Here is a 27502-nt window from a genome sequence, read left to right as displayed (position 1 = left end):
AGCAGTCTTCACATAATTTGAATGACACTGTATGTTAGATTTTTGATAAAATTGGCCAGTTTTTACAGAAGAAATTTTTTCTCTGATCATTTGGTCCTATCTATTTAGGAATATGTAAAACTGGATTTTTTTTTTTTAAGGTAATATGTGACCAAAGTTAATTTTCTTCCTAACAAACACCTAAATAAAGAGAAAGCAGTTTCTCATATGTGGTTGTGATACCTTTATCCTCATTATCTGAAAATGAGGAATAGGCTTATTGAACAAGAAGCTGAAACAAGATATTCTCTTCATTTTATCCCAGTGCTGTTATCCTGATTATCTAATTACAAAAAGGAGTATTGCTGTATGATTTTATCGCCACTTCTGTTGGAGTAGGATCTGACTGTTACTATGTGGTTAATTTGTACAGCAGATTAACACAAACTGCATTATGGGCTAGTCAATGATCTTTGAGTAATTGGGTTCAAAATCTTAATGTTTAAGTAAGTGACATGTTCAAAGGCTTTGAGTTAAACCTTTTTGTTTGCTGAACTGTTACACATCTAGATACTTAAGTATGTGTTTAATGTGTTGATTTTTTTTTTTTAATTCCTGTGTCATTTTGAAGTTTAGAATTTTCGAGGAATGTAGCAAATAGAACAAGTGATTTCTGGATTATGCAATCCATCCTGAAATTTTTTTCATGTATCAGACCCCCAACATTTCATTTTTTCTTATGTCTCACATTGTTTTATAATAGGTGCTACCCTATATAGTAAAATACTGAGTCAGTGACTAGTAGAATGTGTAACATTTAACAAAATAGTATCTGGTTTAAACAAGTTTGGCTTTGTTCAAATTTCAGTTTGGCCACTGATTGTCAAATAGTCTGTAGGGTTGCTTATTACAACTAATTTAAGTAGAAAGTGAAGACTGATATATGTTTAAGAATGGAAGAGGGAGAGACCAGTATTATGTTTTAAAAGGTATTTTCATCAATTTATTTAAATATGCTTGGTTATTTATAAGTCTTGGTTCTTATATGTAAATAGAAGAGCCTCCTTCTAAAATAACTACACTGGAAGACCTTTTTTCTTCACCTTCAGAGAAAGAAATTCTCATTCCAATTCATATATTATTGGACATTAACAAAATTCAGGGTTGGAATAAATTTAGGTCTGTTGGTCCATGTGGCCTAGTGTCCCAGCACCACATTAAATATCATGGCTGTCTTTTAAGCATGAACACTGGGTTGGTTTTTGCTTTTTTTTTCCTTATCATTGTGTGTGTGTGGTGGGTGGATTAAAGGAAGAGAGATGCCATGGCATTTTGATATCCCTACTGAAGTACCATAAGGGAAAACACATTTTTGGGGGGGGGCAGTGAAACATGCTATTGAGGGGAAAGTTGAGTGGCAACTTTTTCTTACTATTGATAATTTCTTACCTGAAATACACTTCTCCCAAGTGCTTGACTATACCAGTGATCCAGTGATCTTTCTATTGTAAAGGTTTTCAGGAACACAGATTCCAATTTTGTGTGTATTGATAGGTAAAAATCCTCTTCTCAAATCTAATTTTTTAAATCCGGATGAATTGCAGGTACAGAAGAAAGTCTGAAGTGATTGCTGTTCTGATTAAACAACAGTTTGAGAGCAGAAAGATAGGTCATATTCTTTGAGTAAATTTTGAGGAAATAAATTGCAACTACCTGGTTGACATCAGTGGCCACTTACAGGGCTTTAGTTCCATTACTCTTGTCTCCACAGCAGCCACATCTTGGCTACTTTCAATATCCCAAAACAACTTTACCTCTGAAATCACAAATGTAGAAACCTCACCTCTGACCATAACAGTTGTATTCCTTTACACAAGTTCAAATCAGGTCATTATCAGTCTGTTTTCACCAGTTCCATAAGCCCTGTCTAGATTTTTAAGTGATCTGTCAATTCAGTGTCACTGTTGTCAGTATCCCAAATAACCCTCCCCAGTGTCATAACCTTTCTGGAAAATACAGCCCTAGATGTATCCAATTTCCTATGGATTATTTCTGGAGAAAGGCCACCAACTGTACAAATCAATATTACTAAGTGTTAATTAACAACACTGCATGTTATCCTTACTGTTACCTCTCATCAACTCTTTTCCTGTTCTTAACTGTTGAAAACCTCTCTTCTCAAACTTGTGACCCTGTCTTTTCTCCTTCACTCTTATAACATGTCCTTGCTTTCTGGCTTACATTAAAGAGATTTTATCAGGCAGAAATTCCCTGAACTTCCACCTAAATTGACACCTGTGGAGAAGTGCTCCAATGCTCTAGGTGACATCCCAGCTCTACTAACTTAGTGATAAACTCAGTGACCTTGGGCATAATTAAATCTGAGTCTCCTATCCTCATCTGTAAAATGAGAATATCAGTAGCAACCACGTTGAATGGTTATTGTGAGAATTAGTTGAAACAGTTAAAAAGTTTAAGCACACTGATAAAAAACAGCTCAGTAAATGTCAACTACTGTTAACCCTTTGCATCATCTTGTGAACCTAGTACTTTTGATTATCTTGTTTTAGGAGTCTTCAACCTCTCCCTTAGTCTGTTGATCCTTTTTTTTGTCAACATTTCTCCCCAAGTCCCTAGGTATTTCACATCTTTTAAAAAAGATTTTTCCTAGATACCATACACTTCAGCTATAATCCTATCTCCACATTTTCAATTTCAGTTTTAATAACATTTCTATTACTGTCTGCTTCAGTACCATCCCCTTCCCCCTCAATCCACTCCAATATAGCTTCTACCCAACTTTTTTTTTTATTATTGTTTCTTTTGGCTGTGTTGGGTCTTCATTGCCATGTGCAGGCTTTCTCTAGTTGTGGTGCGCGGCCTACTCATTGCGGTGGCTTCTCGTTGTGGAGCATGGGCTCTAGGCGCTCGGGCTCAGTAGTTGTGGCTCGTGGGCTCTAGAGCGCAGGCTCAGTAGTTGTGGCACACAGACTTAGCTGCTCCATGGCATGTGGGATCTTCCCGGACCAGGGCTCGAACCCGTGTCCCCTGCATGGCAGGTGGATTCTTAACCACTGTGCCACCAGGGAAGCCCTACCCAACTTTAATACAGCTGTATTGAAAACTACTTTGATCAAATCAACAATTCTTATTTTCCTAAACCATATTTTTTAATTCATTCCTTGCTTGACCTGATAGCATTGCTTGGCATTGTTAGCCAGTAGTCTTCAAATGAATACACACTCCTGGGATACATGAAGGGGTTCAACAATCAATTTCCCAAAACTACATTCATATGTACTTGTTCTAAATTGATCTCTGAAAACTACTATTCCTTTCACTGTAACCCTTCACCCGTTAGAAAAAAGAAATACCTCTCATCCATCCCAAAACTCACTGTGTTTACCCTAAGGAGTAAAGCCTCCAAACAAAGGGACAATTTGAAACGTTGATGTTAAGGTCTGAATGACTCCTTTTGCAAGTCAGGTAGTTTCCAGTTACATGCCCTCAATAAAATTGGTAGGGAACTGGATTGTCAGCTGATTCATTAGACATACAATTTGAAGAAAGATCACTATGATATTTGGCCTAAATTCCAAGAGTTCAGAGGATTAAGTGATGTTTCTAAAATCTATTACTGACTTCATGTGAGCAAGGTTCTCAGTGCTTTCATCTATAAAAATAGAAAATAGAAATTTTCTCCTCTAGAAACTCCAATTATGTGCATGTTACATCTCCTATCTCCATGTCATTTTTATTTTTATGTTTTCTCATCGTGATTGAGCACTGTATACTCTATCATTCCAATTTTGTATTCATTTTTATGATTATTATGTAATTTTTTTCCTTGAATTCTGCCAGCTCATGTTTCTTCTGTTTCCTCATATCCTCTTGTATTTCTGATGTCGGCACTTTACGGAGATGTTAAGATACTAAGGTTGTCATGAGATCTTTGATTATAGTTTTCAACTATCTGTTGAGGCAACATTTTTCTGGCGAGTGCTCTTCACCTGCCATGTATTTTTTTTTTTGATCCTTTTCTATTTTAATATCCTCCTCCAAACCCTGTGCCAGTTCTTTTTTATTGCTTGGTCAACTGCAAACATTTTCTCAGCACCTGCTATGTGCCAGGCACTGTTCTAACCACTGGGAATACAGCAGTAAACAAAATCAGTCCCTCCTTTAATGAAGCTTACACTCTGGTGGAGGGGAGACAAACAATAAACAAATATATATCATTTGTTATAAAGAAAACAAGGTAAAGGGATGCAATGAATAATAAAGCTAGGGGCAGCAGAGGCTTGTGAGATGAGTTCAAAGAGAGAGCAGGAATAAGATCATTAGAGTTGTGACATGAACTTTGGATTTTATGCTAAGGAGAGTGAGAAGACATTGGAGAGTTTTTATTAGAGTGACATGATCTAACAAAGCTTAGGCAGCTGTAGGGAGTCAACTAGAAAAATGGAGAGCACAATTATGAAATTATTGCAAGATTCTAGGTGAGCACAGGGGCTCGGACTAGGGTAGTCATAGTAGAAGTAATGAGAACTAGATTCTAGATTGGATGTAGTATATGAGAGGAGTCAGAAATGAGCTCTTGGAAGAAAGGAATTTCTGTTTACCTGGATGGGGAAACAGATGACTCGTCTTTAAATGAAGTTCTTCCCAGGTGTTGCAGGGTTTTCATGAAGGGGAAAGGTCAAGCTGGCAGAAAAATTTATCATGGTCCAGAGTTATGTGTGTGAACCATTGTAGCCCTGCCAGTGAAGATCAGATGCCAAATGGCTTTTCACATCGCAGGGGCCTGCTTCCCTGCTGCTCTAACAGACCTGTCTCACAAATAGCCTCACGTTTAAGAAGACACTAGCTAGGTTTCTCAGATCCTGCAGAGGCAAGCATACCCCCTGTACTCTCCTTTGACATTTACTACTTTTTCAACTCTTTCACCCATTTTAGAGTTAAGAGTTTCAGATGTCTCCTAGTTTCGTTGAAGCTGGAGTCAACTTCCTTCTCTCATTCTCCTTATTGCTTCTGGGTGATTTTCAAGAGAAGAGAGGACTTAACTCTTCTGTCTCCAAACTTGGAAGTACACATTAACTTTTAATACCCAAATTACTATGCCTTGAACCCCTACTCGTTTGATTTCTGAACTTCAGCTGCTTACCCCACTCTCAGAAAGCATTCCACAATTACTACAGGCCTGAGAAAAAGCAAAGGAATACCTCCCATATGCTCCCCACAAGATATGCCACCCACAGTTACCCAACAATGCCTTACCTCTTCTCCCCAACTCCCAAAACCTGCCCTCAAAGCTGGCCTCAAGTAGCCTAACTTGCACTACTGAAAATGGTGCCTCTTGTGCCGTTACCAGTACCGAGATGTTGCCTCCTAAGGCTTTTTCACATGGAGACACTTTACCTGCTGGTCTTTTCAAATTATGTGAAGCCATTTCCTAAAAGACTGTTATATTAGAAATAAGATCAGTCCTGAAAACAGACTCACAGTTAGTTAATGTAGTAAATACGAAATTTAGCTTTGAGCTTCCAAACAGCCAAAGTCAAAGGTGCACACACCTATGTCTCTAGTAAACCGGTGATGTGCTTTCTTTCACAAAGCAGGCCATTGGTATTGTTTCAAGTGGGTCTTTCTCGTCTGGAGTACCATCCTTTGACCAATGGTTGTCAACCAGGAGAGGTTTTGCCCCACCAGGGAACATTTGGCAATATCGAGATATTTTTGCTTGTCACAACTGGGAGGTGCTACTGATATGTACAGGATAGAGGCCAGGTATGCTGCTAAATATGCTACCACGCACAGGACAGACCTTCACAACAAAGAATTATTTTGCCCAAAATATCAGTGGTGTTGAGATTGAGAAACCCTACCTTTAGACCCAGGTAAGATGGGCTCCTGCCTTGGGGCCTGTGTGTTAGAGGGTCCTGCATATCACAAATAGATTTTTATCAAAGAGCATGTGGGTGCCTCAGTCACTCAGAATTTGCCACTGAGGACTAGCATAATGCAGCCTATAACCTTAAATATTTAACCTTGTAACCAGGAAAATCCTCCACGCCTTTTGCCCTATGTCCTTGAAACAAAAGGTGGCCGTGTCCCAATTCCATGAAGCTTTGTGGGTTATGTCAGAGACAGACACTGCTTCTTAGTACAGGGAAATTCGAGTGGCAAAAGCATTTCAGTAAGAGAAATGCTAGTTGATTTGTCAAATCCTTTTCACATGGATGTAATGGATTCTTGCATAATAAGATATTGTTTCCTAGGAACAGATAAAGAGAGTAAAAAGGGCTAGAATTCATATAATTGGAGTCCCTGAAAGAGAAAAGAGAGAGTATGGAGAAAATCAATTTTCAAAGAGATAAAGGTTAAGAATCTTCCAAAACTGACAAAAGATACCTACACATAGATTTGAGATCTACAAATGCTAAGCTGGGTAAAGACAGAATCACATCTAGGCATACAACAGTGAAAGAGATGTGACCCAAAGAAAAGAAGAAAACAAGCACAGACAGAAAAAAGGACACATTAACTTTAAGGGTGCAAGAATAAGACACTTAACTTCTCAACGTGAGCCAAAGAAGCCCGAAGACAATGTAATGATATCCTCAAAGCACTGAAAAAAATAATCACCAATTTACAATCCTATCCCAGTGAAAATATCCTTCACGAATAAAGGTGAAGAAATCCGTAGTGGCCAACCCATATAGGGCTTCTAGTCATTGAAAGGGAAGCACACGCAATGAGTCCCACATTCCACCCAGATTTCTCCCTGAGGTCATTTTTCAACCACAGTAAAGCGAACAAGCACAAACAGGTGGCAGACTCGCTGGGTGGAAGAAACAGACAAGCATACAGGGCTGACAAGAGATTGCAATTTGGAGGGAAGAGTACCAGAGGTGAGAGAGCTGTAGAGCCCCCAAATCTACATAAAGATACTCCCCTGGGTCCTTGACTGACTCCTAAGCTGTACACAAACATAGTGAGACTAGGACAGTCTATCAAAAAACAGCTCAGGCTCTCCCAGCCAACAGCTTTTGGAATGGACAATTCACTTCAGGAGGAAAAGTGATACCAAATGTTGACCTCATGCTTCCTATTTTTCCTCTGGATCTTGGCTCCATAAATTTTCACAGCTTTAATAGCTCTCCATTGCCTTCAAATATGTATTTTCAAAAATATTTTAGCCTCCTTTTCCATTTGTTCTCAGTAGGAAAGTTGGTTCAAAGCATCCTTGTCTACCATTGCTAGAAGCAGAATTCTTTTCTTTTTTTCTATAAAATATTTTGGAGAGAAATATTTAAAGGTTTAAATAAATGAATTTATCATATTCATAGATTAGGACACTCATATTGTAGAGATGTAATTCTCTCCAAAGTAATCTACATGCAATGTAGTCTCAATAGAAGAAAAAATCCAATGGAGGATGGGGAGTAAAACTTGACATGTTTGTTCTAAAATTTATAAGGAAAGGCAAAGACCAAAAATAGCCAGGATAGTTGCGAAAAATAAGAACAGGAGAGACACATTGCTTTTCTGTGTGTCAACACTTACTATAAAGCTCCACTAATTAAAATAGTGTGATATTGGCACAATGACAGACAAACAATGGAACAGAAAAAGAGATTCATACATATACAGATACTCGATTATGACAAAATGGCACTGTACAGCAGTGGGAAGGAAACGATAGATTCTTCAATAAGTTGCGCATCTATGTGGAAAAATGAAACCTGATGCCCACTTCACACCTTACTTAAAAACCAGTTCCAGGTAGATTGTAGATCTGTGAAAGGCAAAACAAGAAAGCTCCTAGAAAATACCAGAGGAGAAGATTTTTATGACTTAAGTACAGGAAGACTTTTTGAACAAGATGCAAATAACCACAAACTACAAAGGAAAAGACTTAAACACTTGCTTACCTTAAAATTAGTAATATCTATTCATTGAACGTCACTGTGAAAAGGCAAGCCCAGATGGGAAAAGACATTTACAAGGCATATCATCTGTAAGAGGCTATGTGTCAGATATTCCTTGTGCTCCACTGCACATCCTCTTGGCACCCATTTTATTCTAGATATTACTGCAGTAGGATCTCATTTTAGCCACACCTCTCACGTGATGCCCCAGGGCTGCTTAGCTGCCCCAGTGTGGGCTTCCTATGGGAATCAGTCACACATGTGGGATCTGGAGATGTGAAGGATTTAACACCTCATGGGGAGCCCTTGGTCAAGGGGGGGCCCTGAGCTAGAAGATAAATGCTCTTCTCTTTTATAACACAGGTGGATAATTTTGAGGAACATTTTACATGACTCTCCAGAAGGTCCCAATGAGAATGAGCCCAAGTTTCCCATAACAGTGACCAACTTGAGAAGGCGTGCTTCTATTGGTTTCCCCTCCTTTCCTTTCTACTTCTGTTCCTTGGATCATTTCCCAAATTAACTCTCTGCCTGCAAGCCCTTGCCTCAGGCTCTGCTTTCTAGGGGTAGCCCAGGCTAAGACAGGCTTACATCTAGAACCCCTACAAATCAACAAGGAAAAGATGTATAACCCAACGGAATAATGATAAGAGTCCTGACAGGTACTTCACAAAGAAGGAAATCCAAAGGGTCCACAAACTTGAAATGGTGCTCAATACCAATAATATCAGGAAGATGCTAACAAACCTAATTCATACACATTGAAAATGGCGACAATAAAAAAAAGTCTTGTTGAGTACATTAATTATCTATTGCCATGTAACAAATCACCCCCAAAACTTAACAACTTAAAACAATAAACATTTATCTCGGTTTCCATGAATCAGGAATGTGGGCTCTGCTGGGTGCCTCTGGCTGAAGGTCTCTCACAAGGTTGTAATCAAGGTTTCAGACAGGGCTACAATCATCTCAGGGGTTAATTGGAGGCTGGGAGGACCCATTTCCAAGCTCATTCATGTGAGTTCTCAGGTCCTCACTGGCTGCTGGTCAGAGACATCTGTTCCTTGCCCTGTGGGCCTCCCCACAGGTTAGCTCACAACATGGCCTTCACAGTAAACAAGTGAGAAAACAGAGGACGCCCAAGACAGAAGCTATAGCCTCTTTGTAACCTCATCTTGAGAGTGACATCCTGAACTTTGCTGTATGGAACACAACATTGTAAAGCAACTATACTCCAATAAAAAAGAAAGAAAGAAAGCGACATCCTGTTATGTTCTGTCACATCCTATTCATTAGAAGGGAATTGCTAGCTCCAGCCCACACTTAGGGGGAGGGGCTTACAGAGGGTGTGAATGCAAGGAGGCGGGGATCACTGTCTCAGAGGCTGCCACCACAACGAGGATGTGAAGCAACTCACGTGTTCATGGTAGGAGTATAAATTAGTACTACTTTGGAAAACAGTTTGGCATTTTCTACCTAAGTTGAAGATATGCTTACCTTATAACCTAGCAACTCTACACCTAGGTATACACCAAAAGAAATATGAGTGCACGTGGATCAAGAGATATGTTTAAAAATGTACATAGCAGCATTATTTGTAATAACTTCAAACTGGAAACATCCAAATGTCCTTTAACAGAATGGATAAATACTCCTCGAATATTCCTACAGTGAATACTATACAACAGCAAAATGAATGAAACAGTTACGTGGATGAATATCATAAACAATGTTCAGTGAAAAAAAGCCTGTCACAAAGGAATGCATTATTATTCCATTCTATTATTCCATTTGTACACATTTCAGAGAACAAATAAAACTAAGAGTATCTGATGATGCCTGATTAGATAGAAAAACGATAAAGAAAAAGCAAGTAAGGGACTTCCCTGCTGGCGCAGTGGTTAAGAATCCACCTGCCAATGCACGAGACATGGGTTCGAGCCCTGTCCAGGAAGATCCCACATGCCACGGAGCAACTAAGCCCGTGCGCCACAACTGCTGAAGCCCGCGCACCTAGAGCCCACGCTCCACAACTAGAGAAGCCACCGCAATGAGAAGCCCGTGCACCGCAACGAAGAGTAGCCCCCGCTCGCCGCAACTAGAGAAAACCCAGGCGCAGCAACGAAGACCCAACGCAACCATTAATTCATTAATTAATTAATTATTTTTAAAAAGGCAAATAAGTAGTAACAACAAAAGTCAGAAGGGTGGTTATCCTTCGTGGGAGAGGGAGGGCCTACTGAGCAGGAAGGGGCACCAGCAGGGCTTCCTGCATCCTAGCAAACTTGTATTTCTTGACTAAGGTGGTGACTGCAGAGATGTTTGTTTTCTGGTCATTTACTGAGCTGTGTGCTGTTATTTTATATACCTTCTACATGTATGTTACGTTTTACCATAAAGAAAGCTTTCACAAAACTACACACATACCCACGTCCTATTATCCAATTGCACACAAAAGGGGGCCCAGCAGAGGGCCTGGCCTGAGGTAAGCGCTCAGTGTATGTGAGCCAGTATCCACTCCCGGGACCCCTTCGGGTGGGAAATCCTGTCTGCCCCCTCTCTTTGACCATGCCAGGCCCTGGGAGGAAAGAAAGGCAACAGGGCTGTGCCTCCTGGAAGCCCCGCCATTTGCAGCAGGGTTTGGCCTGGAGGGGCCAAGGCCCCTCTACCCGTTAGAGGGCCCAATCTTCTCCCATGTTCCCAGCAGGAGGCAGGAGTGGGGCTGGCTGGGGGGACCTCGGACCAGGGGTCAGGGACCAGGAGCCCTTTTGGAGCAGTCACTGGAGCTCAGCTCTAAGACAACCTGCCTGTCCCACGTGACTTCAGCGAGAAGACGCAAAAACCCTCTCTAACCAACCCCCCGCTGCCCCCAAACACACACACACAGGACTTCAATGAAAAGGTCAAGGGAATTTTCCTCCCCTGTAAGTGGAACGAATCTTTCTTGGGCCCAGAAAGAATTATTTATCAGGTGTTCATGGCATTCCGAGTGCCTTTACAGGGCCTGGCTGTGCTCTGAGGTACAATAGACAACTTTCTTCCTGAAAGCTCGGTTTACAGGCCAACTTCAAAGCCCATGTCCTCAGGGCAGGGCACGAGGCTCCAGTGTGGGAACTGACATCAAAGGCGCCCGCAGCACAGGTTGATCTGATGTCGGGTGGACAGCCGCAGGGCTGCCAGGGGAGGCCCCAGAGGACTCGCCTGTCCTCAGCCCCTGGAGAATTCAGGGAGGCAGCCTGGTGGTGGCACGGCCCCGCGAGCCCAAACTTCAAAAGCCCTGGGCCATTGCTTTACTTGCTGCAGGCAACTGTCTAAAATGGCAGACGGATGGTGGAGGGCAGAAGACTGGGGTGGGCGATAGCAGCTGGCCCCAAACCCATTTATCCTGCCGAGCCGGGGAGAGGAGACAGGCTTTAAATGTGGAAGGACTGCCTGGAGGCTTGCTGTTCGTAAGGATCATACATGAGGGCAAACCAGCACGGTGACCACTGGCTGGGTGTCCCTGCCAGGGATGGCGCTTAAGGATGATCTCCTTTAGTCCTCACATCACCCATGTAAGGTAGGTGCCGTTATTCCCATCTTTCAGAGAAGGAAACTAAAGCTTAGGGAGGTTCAGTGACTTGCCTAAGGTCAGAGTTAATAAGGGTGGATTTGCATTCCACAACTCCTGCTCTTACCTACTACTCAAGGAACTTAAAAATAGGGTACTAGGGATGCTCTCTGGGGGCTAGAGTATAAAAAGTGCAACAGAGCAGAGAGAGGCAAAACCATCTGAAAAAGAGAGAAGGCTCCCTGGGCAACAGCCCTTGACTTCTTTCATTCTCTCATTCATTCAACGAATTATTTCTCTTAGCAAGCTCATATTCTTGTGAGGGAGACAGGCAATAAACAAGTAAACAAAGAATGAGAATGTGGTATGTGTTAAATAATTATAACTTAAATGTAGGTAAATGAGAACTTATATGCCATATTTTTTCTAGTGCTTCCTATGGGGCCAGGAACCATGCTTAGCATTTTCTTTTTTAAAAAAATAAAAAATTATTTCTTTCCTTCTCTTTCTTTCCTCCCTCCCTCCCTCCCTCCCTCCCTTCTTTCATTCTTTCTGCTGTGCCAGGTCTCCTTTCTATGAGGTCAATCTCCTAAAAAGGGACTGGCCAGCCATGGTCACAGAGAAAGGGGGGCACCTGAGGGTCAGTGCCATCTTATTCTATCCTGAGAGAGGAAGCCCTGGTCTGGAAATGTGGGCCCCAGGTCTGTGGAATGGGGGCATCCTGCAGTGGAGGTGGGACCTCAGGCTGCTCAGTGTGCTGCTCAGGGACACCAGGATTCTTCAAGACTGGTCCCGAGACTGCCAGGCCACCTTCCAAGAAAGACTTGGCCCCTGGAGCAACAGGGGTGGGGGCAGGGCACATGGCAGTGAACACAGTAGCTTGACAGTTGGGCTCTCACTCGGTTTCCTCCATGTGCCTCCTGAGCCCAGTCACTGTGAACATAGCCCTGAGAGACAGCCCTGCTCTTGGTGGTGACAAATCCAGTTTCTGAGCTGCAAAGCCCAGGGACCAATGGCCGGGTTAAGTGAGCCGAAGTAATGCCCCTTCATGGGATCCCCAGGCTGTCAAATCATGGCCGTGGGCGCAGCTTACCTTCGCTGAGCTGAGCACCTCCTGCTCACCAGGCACTGTGTTAGGCGCTTCCCTGTGGGTCTCTCTTCATGCTGTCCGTGAGCTCTCTGTCCTCACCACAGGCAATGCTATTTCAAGTGATCCAGAATCCAGGCCCACAGGACTGTCTTCCCCCACCATCTCCTCTTCCCAGGGTAACAGCAGCCAATGCAGTGGTTAAAGGCTCTCTGGAGTCAGATACAAGCTCCAGCTTCAACTCAGTCTCTGACTAGTCATGGAACCAACATGCCTCAGTTTTCTCATATGTAGTACAGGGATAATGATACCTACAACCTGGGTAGGCTAGATTGTGCAACAGTAGAAAATAAAGCCTAAAGTCCCAGAGGATGAATACATCAAAGTTTATTTCTCACTCATGCGAAGTGAGCCGTGGGCCTCAGGGCCTCTGCTGGGTAGTCCCCTTCCAAGTGAAGATTTAGGACCAGTTGGCTTGCATCCTGTGGTTACTCCATCCAGAATATGTGGCTCCCAGGTGTCCACTACAGGGGAAGAGAAAGCTGGGGCGACTGCACTGGCTGTTAAATGCTTCAGTGGCTGTAGAATGAGGAAGGAGTCCTGTGGTAGACAGTCTCCAAGACGGCCGCCGTCCATCCCCTCCGTCTGCATGTGCACGCCACTCCACCCATCAAGGGGTAGAATCTATTTCCCTCCCCTTTAAGGAGGCTGGCCTGTGCCTGGCCTTGGTCAAGAGAATGTGGAGGAAGTCACCCTGTGCCAATTCCAGATCTACGCTTCAAAAGGCCTGGCAGCTTTGCTGCCCTTGGAAGCCAGCTCAGGTAAAAAGTCCAACTACCCCGAGACCTTCACACTGTAAGACGGAGCAGCCACGTGGGGAGGCCGTGTGGAGAGACGGAGATGCCCAGCCAGCTCCCAGCTCCCCAAGCCATCCCAGCTGGGGTGCCAGACATGTGAGTGAGGAAACCACCCCGGACACCCCAGTCCCCCCTCACCACATGGAGCAGAAGACCTGCCCAGCTGAGCCCAGCCCAGGTTGGAGAATCATAAGAAATAACAAATTGTTATTTGGGGTGAGGGAGGAGGAAACATAGAGAACGTGTCTGAGCCCCACAGACAGGGGACCTGAGCAGAAGCTTGAAGAAGTGGCTCTCCCCAGGGCTCTGGGTGAACCAGAGCGCACAAAACCTGCTCTGGGACCCGAGAGACACAGAATTAGGGAGCACAAGTTCTCCTACGTGCATGCAGAGTGCAGCCTGGGCTTGGCCAGGGAGGACTCACGGTGGGACACACTCATCAGGCACTTCGAGGGTCTGCAGCGCCGGGAGAGGGCTGTGAGCTGGGCAGGGACGGTCCCCCTGGGGCGCAGGCAGTGGCTTCATGGCTTGACGACATCCAGGAGCTGCAAGTGGAAGAACTGCAGCTTGAGAGGCCAGTGGTGAGCTCATGTAAGATATGCCTGGGGACCCCAGAAATGACTGGGGAGACATGGGCACAGGACCTGGACCCTCATTGTGAGCAGAAGCGGGCAGCGGCCATGAAACCTGAGTTTTTACTGTCAGTGGAACTTCACTGGTGTCCACTGGGTAGTGTGGCCTCAGGAAACACAGATAACAGCAGGAAGGCCCAAAAGTGACAGCCAAAAACACTAATTTCAGAGTGTACGTGAGACACCCTTGCGGGCTCCCACAAGAGGTAGAAGGAATCTGAATGGGGCTGGTGTCCCCAGTTGTCGGCAGAGAAGACTGGGTATCTTCTACCATTTGTTACTGCTATTCTGACCCCGTTTTGACCTTCCCAGGCCAATCTTCTAGGCTGGAGATTTGGCAAGGACACTGAAAGGATTTTGCTGAGATGCCCAAGTCCTGGGTTCTTCCAGCACAGGACCTGATTTTCCAGCTCCTCCCTGGGATGATTCTGCCTCTGATCTCAAATTCTGGGTCTAGAAAGGAGGTGCTTTCTAGATCCAAGAGGCCTCCGGAGGCAAACAGACCCTTGGAACTCACTCAAAGGCGGCGGCTGTGTGCCTTCAGTGGGCCAGAAGAGGCCCCTTGTGTGGAGGGAAAATGCGACTCCGGATGCTTTCAAGGGCCCAGGCCAGGATGGCAAGAGGGACCACAGCTGTGGCCCACACGATCAGCAAAACGTCCTAAGACGTCAGATCAGTCGAGGATTGGGATGCAGCTCAGGGCTCAGCAGGAAAGCACCTGCAATTGTTAAGTGATGTCAAGGGCTGAGGACAGTGGCAGCTTCTTTTCTGACTCTGTGACCTCAGCCAAGGGGCTGTGCCTCTTATTCCTTCTCAGTTCTAAAACACAGTGTAAGAGAAAGCAAGTGGCTGAGTAAGGAGTCCCTTATTCCCAAGGACAAAACCCTCGCCCATCAGAAGGGGCCCCTAGCAAGTACTTCTCAGCTCTCCACATAAAAGCCTTTGAGAAGCTCAGCTGGGAAACCTCTTCCCTGTCTCCTAAGCTGTCCCCAGTGAGCTCAGAGAGATCCTTTTTGGGGTCTGTGTGTGCTGCTCCACAGGCTCGGCCTCTCCCCCCAAAGCTTAGCCCTTCCTGGGCTGGCCTGCACCCTCCAACCACCCTCCGCTGTGTGGGCACGTCCACCCCACGGGTGCCCTCGCTCCATCCTCATATGCATTTAACATCCCTTGTTGGGCTGTGGCAGAGAATACTCAACAGACTCGTATTAAAAATGCCCTTTAAAATTCAAAAGCTTTGAACTAAAGAAATACCTCGAGAAGTTTTCATGGAAAGTTCAGTTCCGCTGGTTCAATTCACTACACTTAGATGCACCTTTTCAAATAATAGGAAAAAAATGTAACAAGGTCAGACCCAATCAATATGCTTGTTCAAACAGAATTGCGGGGACTGTGATGTGTGCACATTTTGTACTCTGCCTTTGTACCCTGCCACTCGCTCTGAAGAAAGGTTTCTTTGCTCGGAGAGCAATGAAAGTGGTAGCCTTTGGAGTGGAGATGGCAAAGCAATGGCGTGTTTACCGGGCCGGGAGGGGCTGCCATTTTTCACATCCCCCCCAGCCTCGTCTCTTTGTTCTTTTCGTAACGGCACGCAACCCACATGGGCAAAGTCCCTCATGTGCCCCGGTGTCTGATGCTGAATCGGAAGCAGAGGGCTCCCAGCATTTGCCTGCCTCATCTCAGAGATGTGATCTGTGGATTAGGCAAATACTCCGCTGCTTCTTTCCCGCCCTTGGTGCGAACACAAAAGGATTTGCCGTAGAGTTCTGTACCGTAGCTGGGGGAAACTCCCAAAGCCTAAAATGGGCTCTTGTCCAGCTGAGTCAGGGTCCACATCCACTCCACCCCCCATGCCTTCTATCCCCAAGCTGACCTTGGGCAGATGGAGGTTTCCCTGGCCTTAGGCTGCAACCTACAACAGCCAGGAGAATTCTAGAACCCAGCTTAAGTGAAGGTGGCCAAGGGGTCAGAGGGAGAAGGGACTAGTTGCGGATCCCATCCCCCCAGCCAGACACAAAGGCGGGCAGAAAAGTGAATGCAAGGGAGCAAACAAAAGGCCTACTTTCAACACCCGCATCAGTCTGGGCACATCTGCCTCACGTGCACTCACAAATGTACACACATCTCAACTTCAATCATTTAAACAACACCCTGGACATGTTGAGAATCTGGGCAGTTCAGAAGGGTCAAGTGGGCATTAGGAAAAGATTATTCCCAACCCCTGTTAATACTAGATCCTAAAATGTTCTTGTTGGTTCTTGCTCAAATAAGATAGACATACTGGGCTCGACCGGGACCTGGGTTAGAGTTAAAGTCAGGAATGGATGTCAGCAGGGGTGCTGAAGCATGCTCATGCCCCCTCTGCTGACTGCAATCCCATCGTTTCAAACTCTGCTCAGGCCCCGTGGGTCCCGGTAAAGAAGCAAAGCCGGAATCGTTGGGCCACGTGGGGTTTCCCAGTGGCCCCCCCCCACCTGGAGGGTCCCTGGTCAGCCGGTCCTTACGCAGATGGCATCTTACCTCAGGTAACGAGTCCTCTCCAGGGGGCGGAGAAGGGGGCCGGGCCATGCGCCTGCTCACACGTGACATAGCCAGAGGGTGCCTTTTCCAGATCACGCGTGCTCTCCATGAAGTCTGACGTGAGGGCCTGTCACCCTCTCTGTTTGAAATTTGGGCCACAATTCTTACAGAACAGGCTACCCCTCCTCCCGGCAGGAGTCACCCTGTGGGGCAGGGGGGCCTCCTGTACCTTTTTTCTTGCCTTGCACTCAGTTATGGACAAACCCTCCTCCCCACCGCCCCTGCCTCCCTTTCATAGGTTATGGAGATGGCTCCAAGTAATGCTTAAAACCAGAGAGTATTTTTCATTTTAAAATTCAAAAGGAGAGCAGTAGCTAAAAAAGCAGCAGCAATCCCTCTTTGGAATGCCTTGGTATCTATTTTCTCCAGTTTAACTAGTTGGAAAGTCACTCTAAACTGAGGGCGCCCTTCTTGGCAACAGAGAAAAACTGCCATAGCAACAAACTTGGAAGCGCACGCATCCCTAAACTGAACTGGCCTCCTGCCTTCTGTTTTAAGCACATATCACAAGTCAAAACGAATTAAACACAAGTCCAGCTTGCAATGGTCCGTCACTAACCCGCCTCATTGGAACGAGCTGGAGGCGTGTGGGCTGGAAGAGGGCCTGCGGAGTCCCTCCCTTTGTCTGGGATTGCAGACCGCCTGCCAAACCAGCCCCGCACAGAAGTCCACAGCCCGGCGGCCCCTCAGCCGGGCGGGGGCGAGGTGGGGGGCCATCCTGAGCGGCTGCTGAAGCCCAGCCAAAGGCCCAAGTGCGCAGGCCTTCCTCCCTCAGGCCTCCAGAGTCAATCACGTGTCATGGAACTGTCATCAGGAGAGACTTCATAGGTGAACACCGCAGGATCCAGAGCTGACACTGGGGGTTTTCCAAGGAAACGGAAAAAAACCTAACACAGGCCACTCAGGAGAATATAGGCAGCAAAAAGCAGGAAGCATATCAGGTTAATAGTTTAATCTGTACATCACATGTTTTTTTTTTTTGCAAACCATTACAGTTTTATTTAAATTAACTTTTTCTTGCAAAATAGTCATTTCATTTTTTCCAACAAAATCTTATAAAGGCAAAAATAAAATCTTATTTTGGCAAATGTCATGAAGTTGATACTGGCAGCATATGGAGTTAGTTAAAAATAGACGGCAACTTCTAAATATATTCAAGATTATTTTTCTGACCATAGTCAAAGACAAATTTTCATTTAAAGTGTGGCTCCACCCAATGGAGTTGTTTTTTGTTTTCTTCCAACTTCATTTTCCAAATGCAGAATATCATGACTTACATAAAGGGCCACAAACACTGCGCCTGGCTTAACAGCGCCCTCCCCGTTTTAGGCTGGAAGTCAAGTCATAGTCCTGTCATCATGGCCCTGCTGGCCATGAGGGAGGGTAGGGGCCCACTGCCTGCCCACCTGCCACCTGACCCAAGTCCTGGGTAGGCTGACCTGTGTTCTCAGGGGCCAGCCACAACGAGCCCAGGATACCTATCACAGCCTAGTGCGGACTCGGGGAGTTGTAGGTAGATGCCACCCAGTGTGACGTTTATTGCTTATGATACAAATCAAAGGTGTTTCTTCTCACCTTGTCTGTATTTCAAAGTGTTTTTTGTTTTTTTTTTTTTAATTACAGCGAACTGTTTTTGTATTTTTTGAAGAGCCCTTTGCTGAGAGAACCTCATGGGCAGGTTGGGAACCAATGTTCTTGGACACACCTTTGGGCCTAAGCCAGACCCAAGGCCGAGGCTCCACGTGCCAGCTCGGTGGAGTTTCACCCTACAGAGCTGGTCATCAGGCCAGGTCAGGGTCAGCTGATCACTGCCCTGGACAACACACCAATGAGCCCAACGCTGGAATCCACTGGAAGTACATCTCCAATCCAACCTCACCTGAGTTCAGCAGATGCTGGACTGGCCTCTGCTCACCCTGCCCTTCGGTTCCCACCCACACCCACCACCCAAACGGTACCTGGATCTGTATGTGCAGCTCCAAAATCCTGCATCCTCACCTTCTCAGCCACTCGGCCCTTGAGGTGAACATTATAAAATACAGCCTGATTCTAAAATACAGAGTCAGTATTTTACAGTGTGTATTAAAAGTGCCTTTGTCACATGTAAAAAGGAGTCTGAACTAAAACAAGCGTGGGTGTTAGGCCCTAGCCCTGTGGTGAATGCCCCACAGCTGGTGGTGCTCTGCCCTCCAGCCTCAACCCCGGCTCAGCTGGAAGGGGAAGAAGGATCAATCTTCTTGGAGGAAACTGGTTCCACTGGCCCCTGGCTCCAGACTTCTCTGCACGCTGGATCACGGGTCAGTCACTGCCTGGGCTGGCAAAAAGCACAGGAGACAATGAGAGGCTGGCAGGACCCCAGCCCACGTCTGGGGAGCAGGCGGTGGGCATGTCTGTGCACACGTGACAGGGAATGGCAGGCTGACAAGACAGAGAACAGCAGAGCAGGGGGCTGGGGCAATGCGGCCGCTGCTGGGGGACCCTCGGCTTCGAGGACTAACGGGCGTCCCACCTTTCCTCCACCCTCATCACTTCTAGGAAGTTTGCCAGACACATGCTGGCCCCTAGACTGGGTCCCTGCTCTGATAGGGCAGAAGGCCTGAGCAAAGAGGACTCTGGGGTCCAGTTCTGGCCCTGCCCTTCATTTGCTGAGGGACTCTGGGTAACTCTCTCAGCCTTCATGGGCCTCGTTTTCTTAATCTAAAAACAGGGTGACTGTACCAATCTCCTAATGAGGGTGCCGGAAGGGTACAAGGAAATGTGTGTGTGCTCTGAAAAGAGCATTAGCGGCCTATCTCATGGCCGCAGGGGCACTAAAAGCAGAGAGGAACAGAGCCTCTCCTCCGCCTCTCTGTGGCCTGGGGTGGTGTCACCACACGCGGATCTCCAGGAGAAAACCATACGCCATCCCGCGGCCCCAGAAGACCCTGCAGCCTTTACAAGACCTGGCTGGAGCATCCCCTGGGGTTCCTCAGTCACGAGGCCCCTACTTCACACCTCCCGAGAGCCTGGCCCAACAGGCCGACTTCCTCCTGCCACCCTCAGGACAGCGAAGCGCCCAGGCGGGTGGACACTCGCCCAAGATCATGCCTCCGTCCCGACCACACACCGCCATCCCTCACTGCACTCCCTTCTCCAAACATCTAGAGCCCCCAGGGGTGGCCCAGGTGGGCCAATGGAGGTGGCCCAGGTGGGCCCAGGGTGGCAATGGAGAACAGAGGCTCTGAACTCGCACAGAAGGGGTTCGAACCCTGGCTCTGACACAGCCGCAACTCCTTGGGCAAGTCCCTCAGGGTCTCTGAGCTGCGCTTCCTCATCTGTAAAACGGGGTGAATATCTCCATTGGGTTGTCGTCAAAGGAGATGATCAGCACGATGCCTGGCATGGAGTAGGCGCTCAGCAACGTTAACCGTAAGCGTGCATAGAGCGATGAGAGGGGAAGCCCTACACAGTCGTACGAAGTGGAACATCAGGGAAAGGGCTGCTGAGACTCCTGATCCGCCCTCCCCATCCAGGTGAGACAACAGCCAAGAACTCAGAACAACAGCCTGGACTTGGCCCCAGCCTCCCGACTCCTGGCCCAGCACTCCCTCCCTACTCCCACGCTGCCTCCTCTCACCAGTAAACGCCCACATGGGGAGGACTCAGAAGGGGTGGTGCTGGAATGTTCCGCAGGGGTGAGGGCCATCAGCCCGGGCAGCCTCCTCCTGAAGCTTCCCTTGTGGCTGGAATGAGCCCCCACCCCTCACAGGGCCCGCGTTCTCATCTGTAAAACTGGCTTTTCTAGGCTCCCGGTTCTTCAATTTCTTTGGTCAAAGCCCTGACGGGGAGAGGCCATGATCTAATTCGTCCTTCGCAGCCACCGCCCCTCCTTCCCACGCTGGCCGTCTGGCCTGCCCTGGTCCCCTGGGGCACTGGGCCGCCTGCAGGAAGGACAGCGGGGCGGGAAGGGGCGCAGCTCTGCCTCCTGAGATTTCAGGGAGCAAGGGGGCTTGGATCACACTGTCTCTACTGTATCGGAGCCGCTGAACATTGAGTCCCTAAAAATCATCAGCCCCCAACCTGCCTACCGGTCCAGGAGGGGTCTCCCCAGCGGCCGCTTTGCCCATGGAAGGAAGCGTCAGCAGGTGGCACTGCAATCATCTCAGCAGCAGAGGGGAGGGGACATGCTCAGCGCCAGGTGAGGGGCCACGCCAGGAGGGGGGCTCTTACTTGAAAGGTGTTAGACAAAGGTGTAGTGGAGTCCGTTGCTTAAGGGGGGGTAAGGTGGCACCGTCCTGGAGGACAGGGGGGCTTTAGGCGGGAGGAGGGCCAGATGCTGCGCTAGACGGGCAGACAGGAATTAAGTGGTGCGTTAGGTTCCTCGTCTGCTCCTGCAGCACCAGACGCCCTGAGCGGCAGGGCCGGGGTGCCGTGGGCCCCGCTGCCCACCACTAACGGCCTGGGCTTGCGGGGGCATATCCATGGGGCCTGGCGGGGGTCTGGCCTGCAGTTCCCAGAAATGTCTCTGAGCTGGAGAGAGGGAGCAAGAGTGAGCAAAGGCTGCAGCAAAGGTGGCCACTGAGCAGGGACGTGACTGCGGGTGTCAGGTCCGGGGCACGCTCGCCTGCTGGTGGTTAAGGAAGCCGAGGACAGTAGGTCCACATAGGTAGAGCAAGCACAGGCCAGAGAGGAGGGCACTTTATGGCAGGGAAGGTGCCCCTGCTAGAGCCCTGGACATGGGAAGGAATTCAAAATCGCCACGATGGGCTCAGGGAGCCCCAGGATCATTATGAGGAGGGGCCCGGGAACGCCGTCTGCTGTCTCCCCAAGGGAGACCCCCTCTCAGCCCACGCACATGTCCTCAGGGGAGTCAGAACAGCAGGGACTTCAGCGACCCTGTACGGGATCCGAGCTGGGAGACAGAGAACAGGCTGCCCCTTGTCCTCGGTCATACCCATGGTTCTGCTTCCCAGGGCCAGCCACTTCAAGGTCCAGCAGGCCCCACCCGTGGTCACTTCTAGACCCTTTGGACAGGGCTGGAGGACTGGTGGGGACTGTGACCCCACTTCAGGCTCTATGACCACCCCTCTCACACCTGGCCAAGGGCACCACCTAGACATGCAGTGGCGGCTGCATCTGGGGAGAAACAGCACTAGGTGAACTGTGAGAGCTCACACAGCGGGGGCACATGTGGGTGGGGAGAGGAGCCAGGAGTCTCCTTCCTGGCGCACGCGCGCGCGCACACACACACACCCTCCCATCCCATGGTGCTATTTTTTTCCCACTGGACAGCAAAGTCCCACTTCCCAAGTCCTGCTTTCTGGCACAGGCCACTCTGATAGGTGAACAGTGACTTTGATTTGGGAACCAAAGCATGGACCCCAGGGAGGGTTAGAGGGGCCCCATTCTGCCTTGTCCCGGCAAGAAATCCAAGCACCAAAAGGCTTTCCTGCCCCTTTTTCGTGAGGCCAGAAACCTTAGCCTTGACCCCTTAGCTCGGGAGAACAGGAAAAACCTGTTCCCAACCCACAACCTCAGAGAAAGCGGAATAGCAGTACCACTCCGAAGATTTAAGAATGAGCTGTACACCCTCTCCCGGGACACTCCTGAGCCCCAGTCCCCCTCGCAAGCCCTGCAGTGCGCCTGGGACAGGGGAACATACCACTGTCCCTCAACTAGCGAGCCTGACGCCTGCTTTTCCACTGACCCCGACAGGCCATGCCAGGCCCTGAGCCCAAGGAGCAGGGGGTGTGGCCCAGCCTCAGAGGCTGTCCCCAGGGCCTCACCTGCCACCTGCTTGCTGCGCTGGGAGGCCTCTGAGGCCAGGGCGTAGGAGATGTTGATGATGCGCTCCTGCGCCTGCAGCTGCGAGTCCAGGTCGGCCACGCCGTCCCGGTCCTGGCCGGACACCGGCTGCAGGTTGCACATGCTGTGGGAGAGCCAGAAAGCAGGCTGTGGGCCTCGCCACCCCCAGGCACCTGCCTCAGGAGAGCAGGGTCTCCCTGGCCGGAGGATCTCACCCTTTTGGGGGCATCAGATAAAAATGGTGCACCTTCTCTCCAGACAAAGGTGCACATGCTTCTCCCCAAACACCTAGTCACAGCTTTGTTCCTCCTTTGGTGGATCACAGACCTCAAGATAAGAGTTCCAGCTCTAAGCTCCTATTAAATCCAGACGGGAAAAGGCTAACCGCTCTCTGAAAGGGAGGCCCTCAAATACCCAGTTTACGTTTCTGAGGCTACCATCCTGGCCTCCAGGGATGTGGGCAAGGCCTCTGGCACCTCAGGACAAGGCTCGGCCCCTGGCTGTGGTCTGGGGGTCTGTGTGAGGGAACATGGGCCCTAAGGCTGGGAGGGCCGTCCTTGGGGCCTATCTCCAACTGTGTCCACTTCACCACCACACTTGGCTCCACTCCCCACGCTTGCCAGGGCCACGGGACCCAGATTTGGGGCCAAGGGCCTAGTATGGCCCTCTGAGTGCTTTAGACCTCCCGGATGACCTGGGCAAGCTCCCTCGCTGATCTGCGGGTGACGTGCTGAGAGCCGGCCTGCTCCGTACCATGAGCAGTGCTTGTCTGAGACGGAGGCCTGACAAGACACACTCCCCGGCCAGCCCAGCCCAGGGCCCATTCAGCTGAGACACCCCTGGGGTCGGCCTAGCGGGTCGTCAGGGCTCAGGCAGCAGGAGGGCTGACCTGGACCGGGTAAGAATGTTACGGATCTTCTCGGCCTTGCGGTACCGCGCCTGCAGCTCCTCCAGGCTGGGCGGGTCTTCAGGATCCAGCTCCACGTAACGCTCGGGGATGGAGACCTTCTCTGGTTTGGAGAGCTGAGGAAAGGTGGTGGGAGGCACAGATGTTGGGTTTGAGACCTGCTCCCCCCATCCTGTCCCCCGCCATGAGGCACGCGGAGGAGCCCGCAGACTTCAGTGACTTGCTAAGATCACAGTGGCAGTTCACTGTGCAGTCCCGATCTGAATCTGGGTCTGACTCCAAAGCCCATGTGCTATCTACCGTACCAGGCAACCTCCTACAGGCCAAGGGAAGGGAAGGGGGAAGGCGAAATAACTAGACCAGTAAGCCCTGAGGATACAAATGATCACCCTAAAAGCTACCCTTGATGTGATCTGACCTCTCCAGCCACACTGACCCACCTCGGCCCCTACTCTTTCCTCTGCCTGGGATTCTCCTTCCTTGGGCTCCATGGCCTCTTTCTCATCCTCCCAACCTCACCTCCAGAAAGCTTCCCTGACCCTCCTTCTCCCATCCACCCACCCCTGCCACTCCCTCCCATTTCCTGTTTGTTTCTCCACTGTCTAGAGCAGGGACTTGGTACTTAGCAGCCCTTCAGCAAACACTCCTTGGATGGGTGTCTGGGTGGCTGGGTGGAGGGATGAAAGAAAGTGATGGTGCTTTCTACCCCTACAAAAGACCCAGACAGGAGGCAGCCACATTGAATCTACTGCTCTCAAGAGGAAAATGACCCCAGCTCCTCCCCTCACCAGTGTCTCACACAAACCCAACAGCAACCTCAGCTTGGTGAACCTTTACGTGGGCCAAGAGCGCTAAAGGCAACTTTTGCACACACCTCAGGGAATTTTTTTCTTCCTTGAACTACATTAAAATGGGGTTGATTGAAACTTCCAAAAACAAGCTAAATCCAATCCCAGGGCAAATCTGGACTTGAATTTAAGCCCATGCAGACCTTTCATTCTGGTGAAAGATGGCAAGAAATAAGCTCTTTTCTGTTATTTCCCATGAGGGCAGATGCCCAGGAAGGAAGCAGATTACATTGTAGCAGGAGGGATTTAGGTTAGAGATAAGGAAGAACTTTTTCCCCTGGCTGGCAGGCCAATTAGGACACCGCAAAATGCACTTCCATTGCCAAGGCAGTGTGTAGAAGCTTCTTTTGTGGACCTGAGAAAGCACGGACCTTTGGCTGTTTCAGAGGTGCCAAAGGGAAAAGGTCTGAAGGCAGGGGACCAACCTCGTTAAACCCTGGAGCCCCTGCTGATCCCAGAACCCAGCGACTCCACAGGCGTCTGTTTGCCCCCATCCTGTCTGATCTATCCTTCATGTGGTGAGAGCATTTCGTCTCATGCAGTTTCAGGCCAGGCCAAGTCCTCATACAAATGTGTTTGGGATATCTGTGGGCCACTGTGCACTTCATTCAACAGAGCCGTCATTCAGCAAATATTTACAGAGCATCTACTGTGTGCCAGGCCTGGTGCTGGGTGCACAAAGGTGAACCAAACAGCCAAAGACACTGCTCTACAGAGCTTACAAATGGCACAACATAGGCCACAGGAGACCACCCTATGACTTGAAGACCCTAAGTGTGTCACGCTCTGACTCCCTTTCTCTTCCCTTGGGTAAGAGACGGTCCTGACTGCGGTTACTTGCTTTTCTGGGCCTGCCCGGCCATGATGCGTTTGAGCCACCAGAGGGCGAAAGAACCCAGACCAGACCTATCCAGGTCTCCTAGCCTCTGCCATGGCTGGATATTTCACCTGTGATTTCTAAACCTGCCCTGCCTTTCCCCCAAGTCTGATTGCCCAAATTGGCCTGACTGGCCAGATGCAAGACCAACCCCTGGTTTTCCAGGGAACATATGCTAACAGTAACAACTACCTCATTACATGCCTACTATGTGCCAGGACCTGTGCTCACAGCTTTCTGATCATTGCTAATCGTTCGGGCAATGTGCTGAGTCACTTAACCCTCCCCACAACCCACATTACTGCTGAGGAAACTGAGGCACAGAGAAGTTAAATGACTTGCCACAAATTACAAAGAGAGACAGCTCTGAACCTGCATCAAAATGTCTGGTCTCCTCTTACTACCTCCAGGTGCTGTTCATCCATCCTCCTGGGCCACACCGAAACGGAGCCTGTCCTTATTCAGGGCAACAACCCAACCTCCGACCCCCCCCCACCCCCCCGCTCCATGCCCCTGGGAGGGTTGGTCAGGCTGGCGTCTGAAGGCTGGGCCTCCTGGGGGCAGCGTGAAGGAAGCCCCTGCCCTCACCTCTCTGCTGATGTCCACGTCATAGTCTTGTGGTTCCAGGTCCAACTCAGTGACAGGCATAGCCTGCACCTTCAGCCAGCCATTCTCCTCCTTGTCCTTCCTGTCCCCTTGTACGGCCCGTTCCAGCAGCTGCAGGTCAAAGTCCTGCTCGCGCTTCCACTGGTAACAGAACAAGAGGGTGAAATGTAGTCACTTCCTGGCTATCCCTTTTGGGTAGGTCTTGCAGGCACTGGGGTCCTTGGGAAGATGGGCCTGTGACTCATTAGGGAAAAGCTGTGTGACCATGGACCTCAACCTCATCCCTAAAACAAGGCAGCAGCTATCCTGTGACACGGATGGTCTCTGCTGTGTTCTGAAACTCCGTGATACAGAGAACAAGGCCTCTGCCCCTTTGATACAGCCGGACTCCAGACTGCTGATTTCTCTCTGATATGGGCCCCAAAGTGTCCAAACCTCCCGGGCACGGGTCTAAGATCCACGACTTCAGACTCACAAGGGTCCCCAGGGATACAGGAGGCTCCCAGGTCCAAGAAGGTGACCCTAAAACAGAAGCTGGGACAGAGCTCAAGAGAAGGGGTTTGCCGCATCTGTTGCATGACAGATCACGGAAGCCCTTCTGGTTCGGGAGCCATATGTTGTTCCAGCTCAGAAACAATGGGCGAAACAAACCCTCTGAGGCCCTGGTAAGCAAGTGGAATAGCCAAGAGCCTCTCTAGTGGGCAGTCCCAGTAGGACACAGTTAAGGGAGGGGAATAATGCCCTCACGGTGGGACTGGGGAGGTGCAAGCAGGAGCAGCTTGCGGCCAGGGAGGCCGATAAGCTGTTGCGTATCACGCAGCTATTTGGGGCAGATGTTTTAAGTTAGAAAAACCAAACACATGTAAAATTTAAATGCTAAATCAAATGCAACAATTCCAACTCTGTAACAAGCAGGCTTCACAGAGGGAAACTCTAACCCAGCCACTTTAAGATCCCAGCACAACGGTTTGACTCCGCCGCGGCCTTCCTAATCACCTGTGGCCTGCATCCCCACAGGCCTCGACGCTGAGCAGGTTGTTGAGAGGAGGGAACGGGCCCAAAGCCTCCCTTTTCTTGAGCAGAAGCCTAGCAGACGCTTCTCCATCCCAGGTTGCCTTCTCCTTCCCACCCCACCCGCCTCACAGAGCCCCAAGTGGTCACCGTTGTCTTTAATGCCCCCTCAAGCCCGCACTCACCCAAGCCCCAAACCCACGGCCGTAGCAGCACATTTCACCCATTCGTGCACAAGCTCTCCATACTGACTCTACGTCAACGTAATCGCTTTTAGGTGATGGTTTCCAATTAAAGTGTAAAAGGATTAGGCAGTTGAAGATTCAGGGATGAAAAATTAATTTCATGATTCACAAAGAAAACACACATTTTCTTACACGCTCACCAGTGCCCCAAAGAGAGACAAGACCTCACATAAACCCAGCCTGATTGTTTCCACAAACAGAAAAAGTTCACTGGACTCTACAATGTATCCTGGGGAAGAACCACGCCAATCCATTATCATTAAGCAACACGTTTATTGGCGCTGAGGCAGAGACTTACACAAGTCTTTTTTCTTAAAAAGAAAAATTACAAGGTATTCAAGTTACGATTTTTAGATCATTTTTCTACATTTGAGACATCAGGTTGTGAAAAGTCAGTTTTACCTCATATGACACTTACTTATAAAGTTTAAAAGTTACTGGCTTTGCAGCTTTTCAGGATATGAGTATCCTGGGTCTTACCCCTTTGGTGTCTGAGCTAACAGCTGCAGAGAGGCCCTCTGAATACAGATCATAATGTATCTTGCTACCCGTTCAAGTTATTAAATACTAGAAACACAAAAAGTTTTCCGTAAGAAATTGTGCCGATGGGG

The 27502-nt window shown here is 48.7% G+C and overlaps 1 protein-coding gene across 3 annotated transcripts in view; it reads right to left on the bottom strand.

The window, feature by feature from the left end:
* Window positions 1-97: 97 nt before the first annotated feature.
* The window catches only part of PLEKHA7 (pleckstrin homology domain containing A7), a 228734-nt gene continuing 201329 nt past the window's right edge, over window positions 98-27502 (bottom strand). For 2 of the 3 annotated variants that reach the window (XM_022555784.2, XM_089915094.1), the window contains 4 exons: window positions 25618-25776; window positions 23287-23420; window positions 22379-22521; window positions 98-18927 (listed from right to left, as the gene is read on the bottom strand). In XM_022555784.2, coding sequence (XP_022411492.2) covers window positions 18905-18927; window positions 22379-22521; window positions 23287-23420; window positions 25618-25776 — 459 coding nt within the window. In that variant the 3' untranslated portion in view covers window positions 98-18904. Of the gene's footprint in view, window positions 20934-22378; window positions 22522-23286; window positions 23421-25617; window positions 25777-27502 lie in introns of all 3 variants that reach the window. The other variant, XM_089915095.1, reaches the window with a different exon arrangement.

Source organism: Delphinapterus leucas, chromosome 7 (assembly GCF_059928025.1).
Source record: "Delphinapterus leucas isolate spDelLeu-1000000601 "Yukka" chromosome 7, BTC_Dleu_Yukka2, whole genome shotgun sequence".
Lineage (NCBI taxonomy): Eukaryota > Metazoa > Chordata > Mammalia > Artiodactyla > Monodontidae > Delphinapterus > Delphinapterus leucas.
Note: the sequence above shows the minus strand (reverse complement) of the source record. Positions and strands in the feature narration are given on the sequence as shown.